This window comes from Balaenoptera borealis (genome assembly GCF_965194805.1).
Source record: "Balaenoptera borealis genome assembly, chromosome: 6".
Lineage (NCBI taxonomy): Eukaryota > Metazoa > Chordata > Mammalia > Artiodactyla > Balaenopteridae > Balaenoptera > Balaenoptera borealis.
In genome coordinates, this window is record NC_138863.1 from 23,015,514 (window position 1) to 23,038,726 (window position 23,213).

At 34.3% G+C, this 23,213-nt stretch overlaps 1 protein-coding gene across 1 annotated transcript in view; it reads right to left on the minus strand.

Moving 5' to 3' along the window:
• SPAG16 (sperm associated antigen 16) overlaps window positions 1-23,213 on the minus strand; it is an 868,000-nt gene that overhangs the window by 459,511 nt on the left and 385,276 nt on the right. The window contains exon 12 of the mRNA XM_082395857.1: window positions 4,723-4,866. Coding sequence (XP_082251983.1) covers window positions 4,723-4,866 — 144 coding nt within the window. The remainder of the gene's footprint in view (window positions 1-4,722; window positions 4,867-23,213) is intronic.

Genomic DNA, 23,213 nt, shown 5'->3' on the forward strand with positions numbered 1-23,213 from the left:
ACCCATGTCATTCCTAAAAAAGTGTCTTGATTCACAAATTTTACTAAGGAACTTAAAAACTTAGATGCAATTAAAACCAATTGTACTGTAAACAATAGATGACAATGATTTAGTTATGTGTATAGTGTTATTTTAAAAGAATACAGCCTTTGCAGTAAGAGTTTTAAATTGCCTTCAATTTGTAGAGTCTGTATAATATTTGTATAGTGTTTATAGTTAAAAGTTTTCCACATACATTTTATTTTTTAACTTATAAATATGTTATAAAATTTCAATGTTGAAAATATTTTAATAAAATATAACCATTATCATTAGGAAAAAAAAATGTGGCTAACCTTTATTGAGAATAAATACCAACTGGACAAGTAACAATGCTTGCATAGCTACCGAAGGCTTAGACAAAGAGGCCTTGCTTCTATTTGGATTTTAGGTATTTTTGCCTGTTTGGTTTTATGTTCCCCACTTTGCTCTATTACCCGTGAATACCCATTCCTCGTCTGACCCATCCGACTCCATGGCATCCAGACTCTACACTCACCTGCCAGACCTTCTTAGTTCCCAGCTGTTCCAAAAGCCATTCTTGTCAATTCCAACACATGGGGCTTAATAATATTTGCAAACATCTGTGTCTTAAGTATAGATGCTAGATTTTTACCCAACAACTTGAAAGTAACTTTGAATGTTAACTATTAGTATAATTTATAATATGATGTCCTCATAGTTGGATCACTTACATATTCCATGCTTTTCAAGTACAAATCTTACTTGGTCATTGTATACCACTCTTTTTAAACATACAACGGAATTCCATTTTCTGCATTCTCTTTAAAAGTTTTGCATCTATAACTGTGAAAAGGGCCTAGAGTTGTGGCAGGGGTACTACACTTGCCCAATCTAAAATTATGTTTTTGCTATGTTTGTGAAACCAGTAATAAAATTTCATTTTTTTCTTGTCCTCAGAAAATTCAATGAACCTAAAAATTAACTAATTTATCTTGTTTTTTTTTAAATAAAGTTTTTAAAACTCAGTCATAAAACTTCAGAAGATGGGAATGAAAAGCAGATCTTCTAGAACTCAGTTTCTTCCACTGTTATTAATCTATTCTGGGTTTCTGCTCCATCTTGATTCAATATTGGTAATGCTTATTTTCATAGATATCTATTATTTTATCAAGAATTCCAAACATATATATATTTTTTATCTCTGTATTTGTGGTTTTAACTCTTTCCAAATTGCTAAGGTTAATATTTCTGTTTCCTACATGTATTTTTTCTTTTTTTGAGATATCTACTTATTTCAATATTATAGTTCCTTATTTTATTATTTTTTCTTGAAAACAAACTTTTGGATTAATATAAATGTACTCTTTTTATTCTAATTCATTCATTTCTACTTTTCACTTATCCATTCTTTGCTTTTCTATATTTGTTGACCAGTTGTACTTTTTAATTTAAATTCATAATTCACTTATTTCACTTATTTTTTTTTCATTTAAAAATAAAACTGTCAAAGTGATGAATTTTACTCTGAACACAGTTCTGGTTACATCTCGTAAGTTTGATAAGTATTGTGTTTGGGACTGTTTATCAACTAGGTAATAACCGTTTATAGTTCTCTGACCCAATATTGATTTATTTACTTTTTAATAATTCAGATTTCATTATATTTCAGTTATTTATTTTCTTTTACTATTGAATCTTGCTCACAAACTTTAGTTTGTATATTTGTTATTCTGAAGAATTCATTTATGTTAAATTTGTGGTTTAAGAGTTATATATTTTTAAAAACCTAACAATGAATGATTTCAAAGAATCTACAATCTCTCTTCATAAAGTATAAAGTTCAATATGTAATACTAAATACACTTGCTATTTTATTAATTTCTCTAATTCCACTGTAACTTTGTTTACTTGACATATTAAAAACTGATATACTTTGAAGTCTTTGACTCTGATGACTATACTTTCGTCAGAATTTTCTTTTATTTACGAGCTTTGTTTTACATATTTCAGCATCATATTATCTGATCCTCAAGTGATATTTAGTTAACCCTCCCAGTTTAACTTTTTTCTGTTAGTCCTCTTTTGCCTGATATTAATATTATTATGCCTGTTGTGTTTGTCGTTTATGTATTGAAGGTGTCCGTTATGACAAGGGAAATAAGACGACTAAGACTGATTTGGGTCACTCAGTGTATATACCACTGTCATATCACGTGGGTTAGATCCCCAAAAGAAATCTGAATTATGTCACTGTGGCAGGAGACACAGTGGCTCGAATGTCATAGTAATCAGGAATACATACAACTGGAAGTTACAGAAAACACTCAACTAGGAACAATTGCAATTAAAAATAAAGTAAAGAAAATGTAAGAGTTTATTTTTCTACATGAAGAGCAGAGGAATTAGGCAGGTGTCACATTATAATGTGTCTACTCTGGACCTCAGCCAAGGGAGCAGAATCAAGCTAATCACAAAGATGGGCTCTGAGGAAGACTATGACTGCATTTATTAATCAAAGATCCAACTGCAGATTAAAGTGTCATATTTGAATCAAATTTATTTTATGTTTGATTCTTTGATTATAGATGAGTATATAAATAGGAAAGATATTATCTTTAACAATAAATTATTTTTTTACCAACCAAATTACCTAAGCAAAAATAAAAATCAAATATCACAAATTTAAGTTTCAGAAACAACTTTTAAGGCATAAATATTATGTATGTATACATATGCATATATGATATATATTATAGTCCATAATGTATGGTCTTCGGTGTTGATTTACATACAGTAAGCATTATAAAATGTCTGAGGCCTGAAATATAAACTCCTTCAGAACCGATCTCTACTCCAAATAAAAAAGAGCTTTTTTGTTGTTGTTTCTAATAATCGTTTATTATTTTCACCAATTCTACAAATGGAACACTTGCTATTCATTATCTCTTACTTAAAACACATATAGCTAAATGTATTTTCTCCCATTATTTTTATCCCACATGCACTAGAAAAAAAGGAGTGTGGCTGCATTTTACTAAAATTCTGCCAAAGAAAGTACTGAATGTAAATTCATACTATGAGTGAATAATGATGTATTTCACCTCATTTTAATTTCAGTAATTGACTGGGAAAACCGGAAGATCTATTAAAAGGACCATGTGCTGGTCAAACACTAATGAGAAAATTTCAGAGTCACGGGTTGTCATGGTGACAGGGTATTATAGAAATCTGATTAGTATGCCCAGCAGCTACAGAAGTGATAGGCTACTCTTCTAATTGTGTTGTCTCTGCTTGCAAGATGGGCTTTATGTTCCTGAGACATGAGAGGCAGTGCAGATTCGTTTATCCACATACCAGATACAGAACACATTACATGTTCAAAAACTAAATTCAAACATCTAGTACCAAAGATAAAATTATATTTAAAAAACATTTTCAAAAATTAAAATTAAAAAATTAGTTTACTCTTCTCATGAACACACAAATTTCTGAACAATTTAGTTATTTTTATTTCAATCTAATTTCATTGACATTCATACTAAGGATAAGACAAAGATGGTTTAAGAAAAAGACGTCTTGTGAAAACAAAAAATAAATAAATCAATAATGTCCTCCTAAGACCAAAATTTCCCAATGGAATGGTTGAGAAGTTGCACTAAGGACTATGCATCTCCAAGAGTAGTTAGACCAGAGACTGTTAGAAAGAGCCAGATACAGCCAGATGCTTAACAAATGTTAAGCATAATGTTGACTAAGAGAAGACAGTTGGGATTAGGGATAGCAGTTGACCACAAGCAACTGTGGGCAGAGCTTCCTGCCACCAGAATAATGTATATGTGTGTTTAACAATGTCTTTCCTTCTGTGCCCCGGTTCTTTTGGTACAAAAATTCAGTGAATCCTGAAAATTACAGGGCTCATTGCTTTCTGTTCTGCTTTATTTTCTTTAATGTCTTGAGTATCATTGAAAGTTTTAAAGAAATTGATCACTGACTCCTGATCCTTTTTGGTAGAAAATTTAATTCTAAAAGGAAATCATGCAAGATTAACACAGGCAAAGTAAACATTGATATGCATTATTGAAATTCATGTGCCTTTTCAGAGCTTACGAGTACAAGGAGCATTTCTAATGCTTGTCCTGGGAAGCTTATCACTCTTTTTAAACGCATCAGCATGTGGACTACGTTTTACATGTACTAAATATCAAAAGCAATCAATCTAAAGTCAATATAAGGAAAGCCAAAGGAGCATTTATCTAGACATTTCAAAATTCAGTGGAAGAGGTGGGGTTGCAGAGAGAAAAGTGGCAGTACAAAGTTTCAAGTTTCATTTATACAAGACGAGAGAGTCCTAGAGATCTACTGTACAGCACAGAGCCTACAGCAAATGATACTTACTGAATACTTAAAAAATTGCTAAGAAGGTAGATCTTACGTTAAGTGTTTTTATAATGATGATGATGATGATAAAATAAAGTGGATGGGAAGAAACTTTTGGAGATGATAGATATGTTTATGGTATAGACTGTAGTGATGATTTCAAGGATGTATACTTAACTCCAAACTTATCAGGTTGTATACATTAAATATGTACACCTATTCACACTTCAATAAAGTGGTTTAAGAAAAATAAATAAATAAAAGCCAGCAGAGTGAAGACACAGTGTAAACAAGTGCATTCCTGGAGAGATCAGGCTGTCTCTGGGAGTTGTGTGTACTGACCTGGGGTGGAAGCAGCAATCCGAAAGCCAGTCGGTGTGGCCCAATCCTGTGAGAAGCACATTGCCTTTGGGGAGCCCCACCACCTTCCAGACGCGGTCCTCCCCACAGGAGACGAGGATGTCTTTGTGGGGGTGCGTGGCGATGCTACACAGGGAAAGAGGAGAAAAGGTAGTTATGGGGAGGTAACAGTGAATGGTTTCATACTGGGAACAAATGAAACGGCAGGGATTATCCATTTCAGCCAGGCAGGACAGCTTACTCGGAATGCTGGCTCAGAAGCCAGAAGAGCCAGGTTCGACGTCCTGGCTATAGCTCTAGCTCATGGCTTCTTGAATGCCATCAATCTAATTAACTTCACTGGATCTCAGATTCTTCATTTGAAAAATGGGATGGTTGATTTAGGTGAATGCTCATGCCTAATTCTGGTTTGAAACAATAATTCTGGTTGTTTTCTTTCAGGGAGGAAAAGTTATGCCAATGAAAATTTGGTGTTAGGATATTTGGACCAGTAGCCATACTTATTATATAAAAGCAAACTTCTTTTCAGACTATAGTATATCTTAAATCAGGCATTATCCAGGAAAAGATCATGAATCATAACCACATTATCATAGCTCTATAATAAATTCTATAAATGAAACATTAACTCCATGGTCCACTATCTACACAAAGAAAAGGAGCTCAAATTTTGCACTAATATGTCACTTAAATTTGCTTCAGTCAATGCACAGTACACAAATTACAGTAATGAAGTCAGGATGCAAAAGACAATTCCCACTCTATAAAGGCATAGAGGGAATTGAGAAAGAAGTATGTAAAATTAATGATTGACACATTGAGCAGTATTATTTGAACCAGACTATGATCATTGTGGCTGTTTATTTATTTATTGAAGCTAATCCATTCTAAAATCAAGAGTCTCAAAGGTTAATGCCTGATATTTTATCTATGGCAATGCTTTAATCTTATTTATACAGCGTTTCATGTACAATGTAATGGGAATGAATGTGCCCAATGTTAAGTACCTATTAAAATACCAGCCTAAATATTAGCAACAAATTGTTCAGCTTCAACATAGCCATCTCAAATCAAAGACATAATGCATTTACTTGCCTATATAGTGAAGTGAAACAAATAATGACTTAAAAAATAAGAATTACACATTCATTTCTCCCACAGTCCATTCTATGAATGGCACTGTTCCCTTCTTCTGCAAAAAAGACTTTAGGAAATCAACTTCCCAAAGAAATCATGGTCTGGGTCCATACCTACATGAGGAACTCCAGGGCTTACATGAGAGCAAAACTTTTCTCCTTATGGATCCCTTCCAATAATACCATTAAATCCCAAAATTTTGAGCTGAAAAATCATGTCCTTCCATTAGACCTATCCAGTTTTGGAAATCTGCTGGGGTCAGTGTTGGAACTGTTCAACTCACAGGCATGTTAACTATTATGAGCAGGACCTTCTTTCTAGTGAAACAGTTTCCCTTTTCTCTAGCACTTTGCTGCTCAAAATAAGCATAGTAGAAGGGAAATTATTCATTTTGTAATTCATCATAATGTTGGTTTGTGACTTTCAGAAGGCCAGTTCAGGAAAGGAATTTATTACAGCTCAAACTGGGGAGAGGATACATTTATAGAACTTAATTAGAAGAAAAATATGATGAGAGGTAAAAAAATGTCAGATTGAAATGAATTCTATATTCAAACACACCTAAGAAGGCAAACCAAACCCTTGAAGCTACTGAGTATGATGTATGTTAGCTCACAGCTTTCCGGGCAGACACATGCACACTTGACTAGATGATAAATTACCCTCTTTACGTGAAGATCACTAAAATCATTGATGTCTTTACGAACTTTGAAAGATAAGTTTCCAAAATGACTTCTGTGGGGGAAGCTACTTGTAGAAGTTAAGGAAAAAAAGATAAACACAAACCTATTGTTGGTTAATCAGTTTTGGAAGTGTTTTTCCAGACTCTTCTGAACCCTTCTACTTTGAGGGCCCCTCCATAACACCCGAACTTCCCGAGAACTGATCATACTAATCACACTCTCAGGTTTCTCTATGCATATATTTCTTTTCTAACATTACATAGGACTTTTTTTCCTAATTGTTCTGGACCAGTTTCAGTCAAACACTGATATTTTATTCTTTAAAAAGTATAATTTACATCATCTATGAAATGGTCTTTAAGTGATTAGAAATATTTCCAGCGTGTATAGAAGGGAATTTAATGCTCTCGTAAGAATCAATTAACAAGTACTTGTTTCTGAGTTAGTCACAGAATAAGTGCACCAGCAAAGACTGGGTCATAGTGATAAAGATCCCCAGTCAAGAATTGCAGATTCTGATTCCGATCATCCCCTGTGGGAGATGATCAAGATGGAGAACACAGGTCAGGGGCCACGGACCAGAAATATTCCCCCAGATACAGAAGTTTAGTGAAGTTGAGTGTCATTATCAACTCCATAATGAGGCACTGGTGTCTGAAATCCTCCTCCTTCTCTCCATCATCAATTAACAATAATAATATCCAACATTGTTTGAAAACTAAATGTGCATCAGAATTTGTACTAAATCCTTAATTCTCACAGCAAGTAGAAAGAAAGCTCACGAGGGCAAGGGTTTATGTCTGTTTGTTTGTTGTGTACTTGCTGTATACTCACCCCCAACAGTGGCTGGGATATATTAGCTATTCAGTTCATACTTGTCATATGTCTGACGGGGGGGACTTACTTCAGTACAGTTAGTTTTATTATATTATGACTAAGTAAACAGAGGTTGCGACATTACGTAAATTGCTCAAGTTTGATAATAGATGGAGGCTGACTTTGAATCCAGGATGGTCTGAATTTGAGGATCATGAATTTAGACATTTTTACTTAGTGTCAATCTTTCATAGTTTATTATTTATATGTGTGTACTGTAAATATCAATAATTCTTGTAACAGAGATGGGAGATATCATTCCCAGTAAATGTTTAAGTCATTTAATCATTATTAAGTCCTGAGTTAAAGAACACATCTAGGAATTTTCAGTGTATATATCAGAGCTGGGTACCACCTGACGTAACAGTCTTAAAAAGAGGACCCTACTCTTTACAATAAAATGCTCTGGTCCTATAAGAGAAACCCTATAAGAGTAGCACCCCTTGTACATTCTGATCTACAAAGGCTTTTGTGCTAGTATACTACATGTTGCACTTAATAAACTCATTAATTTGTTCTCTTGTGCTAATATTATGAGCCTTGTATTATACTTTAAGTTATCAGAGGGCATTAATGTTTTATTCACCTATTTTCATACAGCACTCTTCAAAGAACAAATAAATATTCTCTGTAAAGAAAAGATAAAGCATAAATGTAGAAGGATATTTAATAAGCATTGATTCCATGGGCATTTAATTCATTGAGAATTTTCCCAGTATATTCAGGCCTCAACTTTCATCATTCTATTTATCTCTAAATCAGTCTTTTAAAGAAGTTGAAAAGTGGGAGAAATAACTTACAATTTATAGGAGTCAGTTCCTGACCTCCAAATGGCATACATTAACTCATTTAATGGTCATAATGCCCCAATGAGTTAGGTCTATTATTATTCCCATTTTGCAGATAGGGAAACTGGGACACAGAGAGGTTAAATGATCTACTCAAGGTCATAAAGCCAGGAAGTGGCAGAGGGAGGACATGAATTTGAGCAGACTGTCTCCAGAGTCCATGTCTCTCTGGAAAATGAGCTCAGAACCTCAACCCTTTCCTTTTTTTAGATAACATTGGAGAAGAAGCCAAGCTGAAGATTGTCTTATTTTTATCTAGGGAATTTACTGAGATGCATCTTGAAATTCAAAAACACTGATAATTTTTTTTGTCATTTTTCTAATGATGTGTGAAAGGTTTTAACTATTGTCACTTATTTTCTGGAAGTTGGGCACTGGTTAGGTTCAGAGTGGTGGAGAAATAGATCAAAGTTGATTGGAAAAAAAAGTACTTATGATCTAAAGCTGAGGTTGGACAACATTTTCTTAAAGGGCCAGAGAGTAAGTATTTTAGGCTTATAGACCATATGGTCTCTGCCATAACTACATAACTCTCCTTTTCACAAATAAGGAGGGAATACTAAAACTGACCCATAAGGGTATTATGCTGTGAGGATAAGTTGGTATATGTAAAGTGGTTGGAACAACATCTAAGCATGGTCAGCTTTCCATAAATATTAGCTATTATTATTATTATTGAACATTATTGCACTTCATTGTAACCTGGCCCTTCATGTAAACTTCTATAATCTACACATGCCTCTTTTAAAGATCACAGGTAGTAAATTTAGTCCTTAAAATTGTAAATATTTAGAGAAAAATGATGTTTCCATGTGGTTTTGATAGACACCAGACATTGCTGTACTTTATTTGATATTAAATCCTCTGACAAAAATGTAGGACCCACACATAATACTTTCACACATGAACATAAGGAAGCTTTGTAGTGGTCTCTTTCATAATGCGGTTTTTAGTAATGTATTGCGGGAAACAGTGGACAATATGTACACACTGACCCTTCTCCCTGCCTTCATGCACACAGGCAGCATCAAGTAGTTGCTGGTCACTGGGGATGGCCTCTGCGAGGCCCTGGTCATACTGAGATGAAGACAACACAGTTCCTCTCCTCAAGTTCTGTCCACAAATAGGTATCCCTCTTCTAACTAATCATAAAACGATGTTCCTTCTCAAAGATGTCTTCCTGAAGTTCTAATTAATAAGAATAATGAGTTCTTACTTAATATCTTCCTGGCACCTGCCCTAAGTGCCACAGAGTCATTTTACTTTAAACTTTGAATATAACCTTTCTGCTTCCCTTTAACTTACTATTAATTATAATTGCAAGATTCAAAGACAAAGGCCCTGTCACCTCATTCCTAAGTTAATAAGCTTGTGACTAGGGTGAAAATAGTACAGGAAAATATCTTAAGGATTCAAAAAAAGAAACTGTGGGTGAATACTAGTCCTGCTTCTTAATCAAGTCATGTCCTGATGAAGCATCCATAAAATGTTTTGTTAAACAATATACCAGGCATGTTACATAAAATATTATGTTCTATCAGAGATTTTCTCTCTTTTATAATAGGACACATCCCTTATAATAGACCACGTGATATACACTTCAGAAGCTCTCCTCTCTAATTGAAATTGTTCTTTCCAGTAGTGGCGTTACACAAGGATATTTTGGAGGGAATGTGTGGGGGTATATGGTGAACACTATTAATTATCAACAGAGTCACTGACATAAGCGCCACTGTTAGACTTTTCAAAGAGAATATTAATCTAAAAAAAGATTGTCACAAGAAAGACTAATTAGATACCCCTGTCTTCACTTTAGGTTATTCAGCATTGTAAATGCTTCCTTCACTTCAGTTCACAGGCTCTAATTATTTCCAACACAGAAGATGCTCAGTGGGTTGAAAATGAATCAATATCAAAATGTGAGCCCTGTGAACACTGGGTGACCACTATCTACTCGTCCTTAATGATAGCACACAGTCACACACTGCATATGCTTTTATCCAGCTGACCAGAACAAAAATATACAAAACATCTGTTGTATACAGACTGTTGCTCAGCTAATAACTGCATCTTGTATTTGGGTATGCATCAGGATTTACATAGCACTCTAACATGCAACTTTTACTCTTTATTTCAACACATATGGATTAAGAGCCTACGATGCAGTATGCAAAACAGACAGGAGCAGGACTCTCAGGGAGCTTACGTGTGAATGTGGGGAAACACAGCAACAATCAAATGACTGAGCAGAATAGCCTAGCAATGAGAAAAACCTAACAAAGTGATATGACAATGATTTGTAGGAGAATGTTATTTTTTGTTGTTGTTGTTGTTGTTGCGGAGCACGGGCTCTAGGCACGCGGGCTTCAGTAGTTGTGGCTCGCAGGCTCAGTAGTTGTGGCACACGGGCTTAGTTGCTCCGCGGCATGTGGGATCTTCCCGGCCCAGGGCTCGAACCCGTGTCCCCTGCGTTGGCAGGTGGATTCGTAACCACTGCACCATCAGGGAAGCCCCGAGAATGTTATTTTTGATGAGGTGGTTACCAGAGTCCTCACTGAAGACATGACATTCTAGCCAAGATCAGAATGACAAGAAGGAAGAAGCATTTTTAGGACAATTTAGGGGCAGGTGGTTTCAGGCACAGGTGACTGCACCTGCAAAAGTGCTAAGGCTCAAAGGAGTTGGTGTATTCAAGGGACAGAAGGAAGGCCAGGGTGACTACAGAGAGAGGCAAGGACTGTGTTGAGGATGGATGAGAGCAGGTGGAAAGCAAGGACCAGATCATATGGGGCCTCACAGGCTGAGAAAAAAAGACTGGAATTTATCCTAACATCACTGAATAGTTTTAAGTAGGAGACCGATATATGAATGATAATTATTTAAAAGATCTCTCCAGCTCCTGTGTGGAAAATGAGAAAGTGGGGAGCAAGAGGAAAAAAAACAAAACAGTAGCTAGGCGTATACAGTAGTAACTTAAGTATAATGGCTTTAGATCCATTTAACACACAGCTGCTCGTCATTATGAAAGGTGTCGCTTTAGTATATTAATATTTTTTGCCATTATCCTCAGGAACAGTCAACTCATAGTTCTTCTCACTAATAAAGAATATTAAATTATTAAGTGTACTTTAAAAAAGTGCCAAAGTAAAATGGATTAAAAGCCATAAAACAAATGTGTACACAAAACAATGAAAAAATCTGTCAAAATAAGATATCAGGTCCCATTCTTTTTCAGAAGTCAGCTAAGAAAATGTGAAAATATGAAATATTAATACTTCCTGGGCACTTTAAGTTTAAAAATGTAATATTATAGATTTTATTCAAGACTATATAGGCTTTATATTGTCAGGATCTGGAAAGTAGTACCTACCTTTCATTTTTATTAAATAGGTGAGGCATTTTCACAGTTTGTGGCATTATTAATAATGCCCCAGAGGGTAGTTAGTCATAAAGGCTAACACTTCCTTTTTATTTTTCTTGTCCAGTGTTCTTCCAACCTCATACGTACAGTAAATTTGGAGTCGGGTAGGGTACCAAATAGTCTTCCCCTTGCCTTGCTGCGTGGCTGGTAGTTCTAACCCTAATCATGGGCAAGGGAAGAGGCAGGCAAGACTGTAAGTGTGTCCTGGCTCATCTCTAGGGCAATACTATTTTTGTTACCTCTTCTATATACTTATATAAATGCTCCATTGAAATTTGTAGATTTGTATTTTTATAAGAAGAATTCCCCCAATACATATACAAATGTAAAGATTTTCCACCAACACTCAAAGATCATTTGTGAAAAGTCAACATATATGCAAATATGCAGCCCCATAATCTTGCAAAATATACTACCGCCTCATCTACACAACTGGGCATCTTTGTTTCATGGCGTGGCGGGAGCTCCCACTTTGGTGAGTGCACAAGCCAGGCCGTTTCTCAGTTATCTCCCAAATTAAAATTCTTAAGATCAGGGACCTTAAGAAAAGCTATTTAAATTTATTATGTTTCTGTTTTCTCACATTAAAAAATGCAATATCATTTATCCTGTCTCCTTCACTTCATTCCTGTTTTATTAAATAAAACAAACCTTAAGAAAGGATATTCTTAAGCTAAACAATATATAATTTCCATCTTCTCCAGAAGTTGTTGTTCCAGAAGTTGTTCTAATATGTGAAAGAAAGACCATTTCAACATACACAGAGTCAACTAAATGAAATTTATAAACTCCAAAGACAGAGGAATGCAGGCCCCACTATTTTGGTAAATGGAATAAAGAAGATCAATGTAACAGGTCAACTACTTCCAGATTTACGAAAATAGTTCCTGGAACATTCCTGCTAACTTAGCAGCTGAACATTTTATGCTACACAGTTTTATACACACTGTGTTTCATGTTATGAAATTGCTGTAGTTCTTTATGGTTTAACAAGTTTGAAAAGTTACATTACACATTCATATTCTTAAGAAACCCATTTTAATAATAAAGTTTATTTGGTTATTTCATGTTTCAGCAATCTACAAGAATTCTGTGTAGTTATAAATATAAGAATTTTCCATTTCCTTAGTATATTAGTGACACAGAGTAGATGCTCTTCTAAGCTTAAGTCAAACATCTTCATGGTAAGAGCTCTATCATGAAAATCTCTTCTCAAGGAGGATATTTAGAAATATAAGCTACATATAGTCTAGGAATAATTGGAAGTGTTACCACTTAAGACATGGAATTGAGGTACATTTATATATTGAAGTATAGTACAAAAGTCTGTTCTGAACTTGGCCTAATTTATTAGAAACCACCAAGCCAGTGTGATGATTGTGATGATGTTTAACCCTTGACAACTTCTTTTGGTACCTGTTTGATAAATAAATTAGAAAGCCAAAATGAATTATGTATGGCTGCTTTATTAGTAAGGAGTACTGACTAAAATTCAACACTTTTTTACAAAATAAGTTTTGGAATTTAAGAGACATATATTGAAATTATCATAAGTTACATAAATCGTCCTGAGTCTCAATTTCTATATTGAAAAATGTGCTAAGAGTGAGTGAATTTACATCATCATATCTCATTTGTGTCAGAGGCCACGTGGCAGAACTGACGGGGACAAGAGAAGGGAACTAATTGGCACTCCCTGTGTGTAGCTGGTGATATTAGAGGAAGCTGAAGAGCACCAGTGAGTGAGCCCCCACCAGTTTCCAGGGGACTGGGGAGAAGGAACAGGGAGTCAGATGAAGGGGACAGTAGTAAGAACTGAGATTATAAAAACATCTTACTAAAGTTATTTAAAAACACAAACAAGTGGAATTCAGGGTTGGCGGCCAGATGTACACAGCCAGAATTGATGAATAAAATAAAAAGTGTAAGTTTAAGGGGAGGAATTAGATGGCCAATCAGGCCAAAGTGAGATCTGCTAAGATTTGCTATGGTGGGACATAAATCCTAAAGGGAACAAGGTAGACAAAAATGGATCCACACAATGGCAGATTAAGAAAAACAAGAAACAGATATGAAATGGGTCCTGATAATTGTCCATGTAGTAAGATGCTGCTTCATCTGTCTTTTATTACCATGCATTCATTTGTCTCTGCATCGTACATGCTACTGACCTCTTCCTTCTTCTATTCCATGTGAAAGAAACAAAAATAGAGAGGTATGTATTGATTCCCTATTCTATTTCCAACTACCCACTTTGGGTAAGAAAAGGGGACAGAGAGAGCAATCCAAGCAGCAACCTGCTACGATTTCAGGTAAGCCTTGGACCTTCTGTTTTTGCCCAGCCCAATATTACAACCAGTTAGAACAGGAGCAACTGCACAGATATTCACTACCATGATTTATTGTCTACCCTGAGTTCTACCAAATTCAGTGGGAGAAATAAAAGGTATGCACCATTGCCAGTTCTCTGAAGCACACAGCTTAATCAACCCTCCTTTAATAAATAACTCAAATTACTTTTCTTATTGCAGCACTCAATGTCTGTAGCACAGACCCCTCTGTTAATTACCCAGTGCTTCTCCTATACCATAAAGCTCTGCCTCCAGTTATTTTTGTATTATGTGTTTATATTTGTGTCTGTGTATTTGTGTGTGTGTGTGTGTGTGTGTAATTTGTTTATGTTTTAACGTTTTGTTGTCCTTAGCGAGGAGAGGGAATCTCACTGCAAGGGCAATCAGGAGAGATGGTTAAATGTTTGCTGTAGTGTAAACCCCTTAACCCTGCTTGTTTAAATTCCCAAGTCTGAAGTCCTCTCTTTACCTCACTCACAGATGTAAAAGAATGCATAAGAGTCTTTGGTTCTGTGTACTTGCACATTCTGCTTTATCTCTTCTCAATATAAGGTTCCAGTGACCTGTAAAATTTCATCCGATTTAATAACTTCACTTATTTTAAATCTACTTGATATCTTTCCATCCTCTTATATGGCAGATCAGCTGTCCCCCTGGCCCCTGCCCCACACCTTTATCAATATTTCTGGTGCCTTAAAGCAATGTTCACACTGTAGGAGATAAAAAGAATGATGTGGGCAGATAATCACGGAAAATACTTCTTTAGTTCATTTTGGGTAAACTTAGGCACTGACAATTCCTAACACGAAGTTGCAAATGTATTAAACATCATTCTTACTCGAGAATACTTTTGCCAAATGAAAATTATTTTGTTATTAGTTTAACAAAAATACAAAGGATTTCAGATGTCATGATCAAACTTTTTTTTTTTTTTTTTTTTTGGCTAAAAACAATCACAGCAATAGTATAGGCAATGGAGTTCTATATAATAGTTACCCTAAAGGTTCTGTGGTCTGTGTACCCTGGACCTGGCACTTGGAAAAATACCTAAACCTCAGTTTCCTGGTATCAGGGTAATGGTGGCCTTGTAGAATGAATTTGAGAGTGCTTCTTCCTCTTCAATTTTTTGGAACTGTTGGTGGGAATGTAAATTGGTGCAGCCACTATGGAAAACAATATAGAGGTTCCCCAAAAAACTTAAAATTGAACTACCATATGATCCAGCAATTCGACTCCTGAGTATATATCTGAAGATAACAAAAACACTAATTCAAAAGTATGCATGCACCCCAATGTTCATAGCAGCATTATTTACAATAGCCAAGATATGGAAGTAACATAAGTGGTCATCAGTAGATGAATGGATAAAGATGTGGCATATATATGCAATGGAATATTACTCAGCCATTAAAAAAGAATGGAATTCAGCCATTTACAACCACATGGATGGACCTAGAGGGTATTATGCTTAGTGAAATAAGTCAGAGAAAGACAAATGCTGTATGTTATCATTTATATGTGGAATCTAAAAAATAAAACAAATGAATAAATATAACAAAACAGAAAGAGACTCACAGATTAAGAGATCAAACTAGTGGTTACCAGTGGGGAAAGGGGAGAGGAGAGGCCAAAATACAGAGGGGATTAAGAGGCACAAACTACTATGCATAAAATAAATAAACTACAAGGATACACTGTACTGCACAGGGAATATAGCCAACATTTTATAATAACTTCAAGTGGAGTATAATCTATAAAAATATTGAATCACTATATTGTACACCTGAAACTAATATAATATTGTAATTCAACTACACTTCAATAAGAAAAAAGAGTATCATATTACATATTGCTAGTCCAGGAAAAGATCAAAATTCAAAATGTGAAGTTTCACCTCTACTTGTGTGCATTGTTTCTGCACCATTGTTAAGCTGAAAAATCATAAGTCAAATCATTTAATTCAGGGACCTCTGTAATTAAGTCAGAGTAACTGTAGGCAAAGAAACATATATAAAATAAAGTACTTTAATTTTCTCCCCAATGAAATGTTAAAGGGCATCTTGTTCTAAGAGGAGTTTCTTTAGGCACTTTAGGCAGGTGATTTTACCAGGGAATACACATATACATACACATGTATATAATATTATATCATTATGTAATGTTATGTTACATATATTGCATATATGTAACATAACATACATTATTTCATACAGTACCATAATAGTTTATATATGTATTTATATGTTCTAAATCTTTCCAAACAGCCTTCAACTGGTCTTACTAGATTATTGGAAAAATAGTTGATTGCCAATTGTAAGTTCTCTTTTCCTAAAAAATATATGTGAAACTAATTTTTAAAACAATAACTTTTAAACTTTTATACAGTCACAGCAGTTTTTTTGTATTTATGATAGTTGTTAATATATTTTAACTTGTAAAAAATAATTAAGACACATGAATTTACCTCACTTAAATCATCTGACTGATTATGTTTTGCCACGTGTAGCTTTTTCTTTACCAAATAAACTTTGATTATTCTTATTATGATGAAACTCCATGGCTCCAATATAAAATATATATAATTAGAAATAATTACTAAAATTATTTTTCTTTTCTTTTGTTTAGCAACATTGATAAAAGTAAAAACATCTATAAGAAGAAACTGGATCTTTGCATATATTTGCAACTTAGTAATAGTTTCAGTCAAATTTGACATTTATGTCTCTTCTGAAATTTACTTAATTCTATATAATATAGATAAATATCAGCTTGAGCACTGATATTCTCTCTACCACCCATTCCCGTATCCAACTCTTTTGCAATGTAACTTTGCAGTATCTCTCCCAACTCTGAATGTGGGCCTGACCATGTGATTTCTACTGCCAATGAGATGTCAGGAACTGTGGCACACTCAAGAGGCTTAAAGAGTATTTGCGTGATTAGGCTTCCTCTCCCTTTGGCCCTGAATCATCATCTTGAGAAGGATGTACCTTCCCTAGCCTGACAGAGCATGAGAGACACAAAGAACAAAGCCAAGATATCCTGATTTTCACCTCACACTGGGTCAGCTGACCCACACAAGTCTGAGTGAGTTCAGTGAAGACCAGAAGTGCCACCATCCCAGCCCAATACAAAGAGAATTGCCTGGATGACTGCCTCAGATGCTTGAGCATTAAATACTTATTGTTGTATATCACTGAGAGCATATGACTTTTTTTGAGTTTTTTCGGGGGGGAACACAGACTTAAGGTTAAAAAAGCTAACTGATACAGATTTTTGTGTCTTTTCAGATATTCATATTTCAAAATCAGAAAAAAATGTTCTTTTCACATTTTCTCCACTTGCTGCTATTGAAATAAAACATTTCTTGTATATATTAATTCAAATTTATTATTAAACTTTATGTTCATTATGATTAAGAATCTAACTAGGTATATAAAAATAAAATGTTAACAATTAAAAACTTTTTTCCATTTAATATCTTATGCATTTTTTATGACAGTTTGCACAAGATAAAGTGTTTAAACTATTGTATAAATCATAGCATTTACAGTCATACTCATTGAACATTGGAGCCAGAGGGACTACCATTTGGATACATACCATGTTTATACATGCATTGTGAAAACTATTTAATTCCAAGTTCACTCTCCATTGCCTCTATAACTTGGGGCCTAATCCTGTGTTTTCAATGTATCTGTATCCTATGACAACCTTTAATTAGGAAAGCAAATCTATTTCAAAAAGGGCTGATTCACTTCACTGTACGGCAGAAACTAACACAACATTGTAAAGCAATTATACTCCAATTAAAAAAAAGAGTTACATCACATATAGATGAGTGACTAAAAATCATTTTCAAAAAATATTTAGTATTTATTACACTGCTTCCTTCCACTTCTAGAAATAGTAAAAACTTGGATATAGCTTTAAATATTTAAAATCAACTTAAAAAATAATCTATGCTTCTTAGAGCCGACACCTTATCCATAATCAATTAGCATTACTGACTATTTATTATGATTTCAAGATTTCACTAATCAATAAAACAAGGAGAATAGAAAATAACTTTTCTGTGAAAACTGATGAATATGGTGATATTAAATGATATATTTTTCAAATTTCATTTTCTTTGATCTAAAAATCTGGTACCTGTTAGAAATCCCAAAATATTTTGCTGTAAGTGCCTACAGTCTTGTTAGAAATGAGAGATGACCAAAATCACTGCTTCAATATCTTTCTATCAGTTATAATCCCTCTTTATCAAGTACCATAAGTTCCCTGTAGTTTTTGTTCTTCTTTTTGACTTTATGATTTCTATCTGAGCTTTGAATGTTAATTAGGCTGAGACAGAACTATTACACTGAATACTCCTTCCATCTAACTTTTTCCATCCGTTATTTCCGGTGTCATTTGGTCATGCTACTACTAAGTTGCTGGAAATGTCAAAGGAGAGAAGTAGAAAATCTTTATGCAAAATGAGAATTCCTTGTTATAACCCCCTGTTTTCTGACAGTCTGAAGATAAAAGGACAGCAATTAGAAGGCAACTAGTTCCTTGACCTTTAGGTTTTAGCTTTCTTATTCCTAATACTACTGCCACCCAAACCTGCTTCTCTGAACTATGTACAATCTACAACTGTTACAAATGAGTCTAAAAAATTTAACTTATTATAATTTTCATATTATAATTATAAAAGATGGCTAGAGGGAAGCCTCTCACCATGTCTTGTGTGTTTTAAAAGAGGAATTTCCTGTAAAAGTTATACTCTTGGCCTCTCTCCACCCCATCGTTCACTCCTTCTGAGGATGTGGGAAAAACTTATCTGCACGGTTGTACAGCAACTCTGGAGTAAAGGGTTAGCTTTACAATGGACAGCTTCTTCTAACTTCTGTCTCTTCTCTGGATCAGCCTGCCTGCAGTGAACACACATTTCCAGCTCTTCTGTGTTGTGCTTTGCAAGGATAGGTCCCTGTGTGATAGGTCAGCTGTCACTCAGCATTATCTGTGCCCCAGTAGGTTAGCCTATTCACAAGAGTGGAGTAATAGAAAGCCCATTGTGGTAACACATTGCAATATCCCTTTAATCTAGCTTTTATCAGTAAAAGCTAACATTTTATCTCCATCTTTCAGAGTCCTATGTTTAACTCCCAATGGGTTCTTGACTTGATCAAGGAAAGAGCGTTTTTATTTCCTGGCTCTCTGAATTCCAAATCTTCAGGAAAAAACAAGCACTAGCATTTGGAAGACTAGCATAACATGGTTTTCATAATCTTGGGGCATGCTGGATTTGATCCTAACAGTTTTAGGTAGCTCCTAATGGACCTTGTGCTTTTAGGCTTGTGGTTGCTTTTGTAGACTTATAGAGGATGGTCCTGACTAATATGGGCCAAATCCACAGACTAGGAACCATGAATTGTATGGCTGTCTGTGACTAGGTTTATGAAACAACTTCTCAAACAACAGGAAACATTAAACTCTAAAAATCAGATTTTTCCCTAGAAATTACTTATAAAAAATAAGTTTTCTTGAGATATACAAGAATCAAGGTTTTTCCTTTCTATAATTTTCTTAAGACTTCTAAAATAATGTTCTCCATACTTTGAACAAATCACCTGGGTTACCTGTCTGTACATTTATTTTCTCATTTATAGAACATGAATGTTGGGGAATTAAATAGAATTTAAATTAAATTACATAGAAAGCATTTAGGAAAGCACCTATCACATATTAGGTGCTCAATTAAATGTTGGTTACTATTATTTTTCCATTATTTCCACACTTACAAATCACTTTCAAATTTCTCAGAAAATTTATTTTTTTCTAATTTTAAGCCACATAATAATTGGGTTTTACATATCTATTTTATTTCATATCTAAATTCCTCAAACTTATGCAACGTTGAAAGTGTTTATATAACTGTTTGGAATATTAATGAAAAAAAGACAGATGGTTACCTGTTGGTCTTTTACAGTCTTTTAATGCTCACTGGAAATGTAGACTCTAATGCAAAGAAGCTAGAGATAGATTCTTGCTTCACACCAACCCACGCAAAGAACTGTCTCTGTGGATCTTTTTCTAGGTTAGGTTATGGGCAAAGGCTGTAAAAGATACAAAACTGTTGATGAGTACTTTGCTGCCTGCATGTAACACAGAATGGTTGGTTTTCTAGTCCCCAATCTGACAGCAGTAACATATGTTCTCCCTATCTTTGTCATATCTAATTATGAGAATTACTGGTTTTAACAAAAGCCAATGGCCAAGAATGATGATGAATGTTATTTTATATAAACATAATTTTAAAGTTACCTAAGAATATTTTTTCAGGTAAATTAGTTTTCTACCTCAGCTTTCTCTGGAAATACCGAAATCTTACATGTCATCATCTGGGCAATGTTTACCTCCCCATTCAATGGCAATCCACATGCAGAAGGAGATGAACACACCACACTAACAAATTTTTCAATGAGCAGATGTTCCATAATATTTAGTTTTGGACATTAACAAAATGATCCTTTGGCAAGCAAGGCATTAAACCTAATATATTCAACTCCTTTTTTTAAACAATTCACTTCTTATTAAATTTATCTAAGTGGCAAAATATGCAAAGGAATTGAATGCTTATTTACAAATTGTATATGTAATTTTTTGGTAAAAAATACAGACATCTCATTTCTTACTATTAAATGAATCATGAAAACAAAAACAAAAATACAAAAGACAAATAAACACCAAAGAGTTCCGAGGAGACTGCCGAGAAAATAAGTTTACTTTCAAAATATAAGTGTACACTGGATGTACCATGATAATAATAAATGTTATTCAGATTACGTCTTTAGTCCCTTGCTTGTATTACCAGTAGATGGTTCTCCACATGAAAGAATTCCATTTCATAAGATTGTAAACTTTCTTAATTCAGGAAAGAAATAAAATTATAACCTGGAGAAGAAAATTATTCAAAACCCACAATTCTTAACTCATGTATTACATGGAATGTTATGGTGCTTTCATATTTCATTAAAAGGTTAAAAAAGGTTATATTATACAGACCGATTCTACAAGACTATAGAAATGAATATGAATGCTTAACCATGAATTTTAAAATCATTTAGTAACTGTATCTCATCCCACTTTTTGGCCATTAAAATATTCTCTGTTTCCTATCATTAAGAGAAAGTGGATCCTGAAGAATATAGAGATTCAGATAAGTTTTTTTCTTATTAATACAACCTAGATTTCAGTTATATGAATATTTGTGACACTATGCAAAGCCCCAAAATAGTAAAGTACCAAATTTATTAGGGGTTTGAAGGTCTAATAATGCATGTATAATTTGACACAATGAACGCAGCTATAATTACAGTCTACAAGAAAGAGTATTCCATGTACGTAAAAAATAAGTCCTCAATTACCTAAAAGGCTGCATTATTTTTCATTTATTTAACAATATAACTCCACTTTAAACCTGAAAGTAATGAACATTAAAAATACATCAACAATTAAATCAAAACTGCAAGCATGAAAATAGTAATGTTAAGCCCATGCAAATTATTGTTACAGTTAAGTGATTTTCAAATTTTAACTCTATTTCCACTTAAGTGATTATTTCACTCATTTTATTAAGGAAGGGATTTCTTCAGAAAAAAATTAATGGCACTAATATCCATCACACAAGTAGTCAAGCAATTAAGTAGACCAAAAATCTAAAATGCTCTTGTGCCCAACCAGCTTCCCACCAAGAGAAGAAACAATCTTGCCAACCCAAGTCTGTATTTACCTCTCCATTGTTCTTACCCTTTAATCCACAACTGTCATGCTCATGGCTACTTTTTCAGGGGTGGGCTGGGTTTGACAAAATGTCTACCTGTCACCTCTCTCTCATCTTTCTAAGGGAAATTGATCATAAAACAAAAGCAAAAAAAGCACAATGTTTTCTTCCACCAAACTATACCGCTCTCTGACCCGCAAGCAAGCTCAATAATACATACAATGTTTTCAACCTTACTGTTTTTCTGCTGCTGCCTAATAAGAACTATTAAATACACTTGTTCCTCCATAAAACACACACTACCCTACCCTTCTTCCCACTTACCAATCTTAGCCCTATTTGAGACTTAGAAATCCTATTTCAAAGATTACCTCTTCCTCAAGAAGCCTTTCTTGTTTCCTTTAACTAGTTGCCTTCTTCCACATTTGAACCTTCAGAGTGTTTTATAGACATTTACAGAATGTACCTTACCCTGACTCAAATGAATTTTTTCACCTTCCCAAATTAGTAAACAGTAATCAAATTTCCTAAATTCTAGGTGATTTTCCAAAGTCAAACAATCACTATTTTATTTCTCATTCATCTTTTAAATTACCTCTTATCAAAAGGTAACTCAATGCAAGAGTTTGTCACAGACTGGAAAAAAAGAATGTTCTCTTCCATTTTGGGTAGTTCAGGACCTCCTGAACAAGCACCATCAATTTCAGGCCTCTTGTCTAGCATCCAGCTAACTAAACAGTATCATATCCTCTATATGGTTTTGTCTCAATTGTCAAGGTAATTGTCTCAATTTTTTCCTTAACTGGGTAATAGAGACCTGGCCTAAATATGGTTATTATTAAAGTTAAGTGATTACAAATTTAAATTCCTTCTCTATCTACTTAATTTCCTATCAACATTTTAATGCACATTCTTAATTTTCAAGTGTGAAAAGATTATCCCAATTTGAAACAACAACAAAAAATATGGCTTCTTTCAGAAATGGCCTGGTTTAGAAACCCTCAGGAACCTAAAGAGTAATTATAACACTGGAATATGAAAAGCTTGCTGAGCATATGGCTTTCTTTTAAGAAATGTTGCCCAAAGTGTTCTTTTCCTACCTTTTCTGTTTCTCTCTTCCTTTTCTTTATAGGAAGAGCCTTCCCCTCCATTTCCCCTCTTCATCTGCCTTCTATAGCTGTTAGCAGGAAGTCACAAATTTCATTTCAGAAAAGATGCTTTAAATGGTAGCTCATAAGAAAGTGGGTAATTTTCCACTATAGGATTGTACTGTAGCATAATCAACCCTTGAAATTTCGTTGATGGATGACATGGTTGGACGTGTGCCACACACTGTACACATCAACTTTACTGCTGTGCAACAATAATCTCACATTCCAGGTTGTGAAA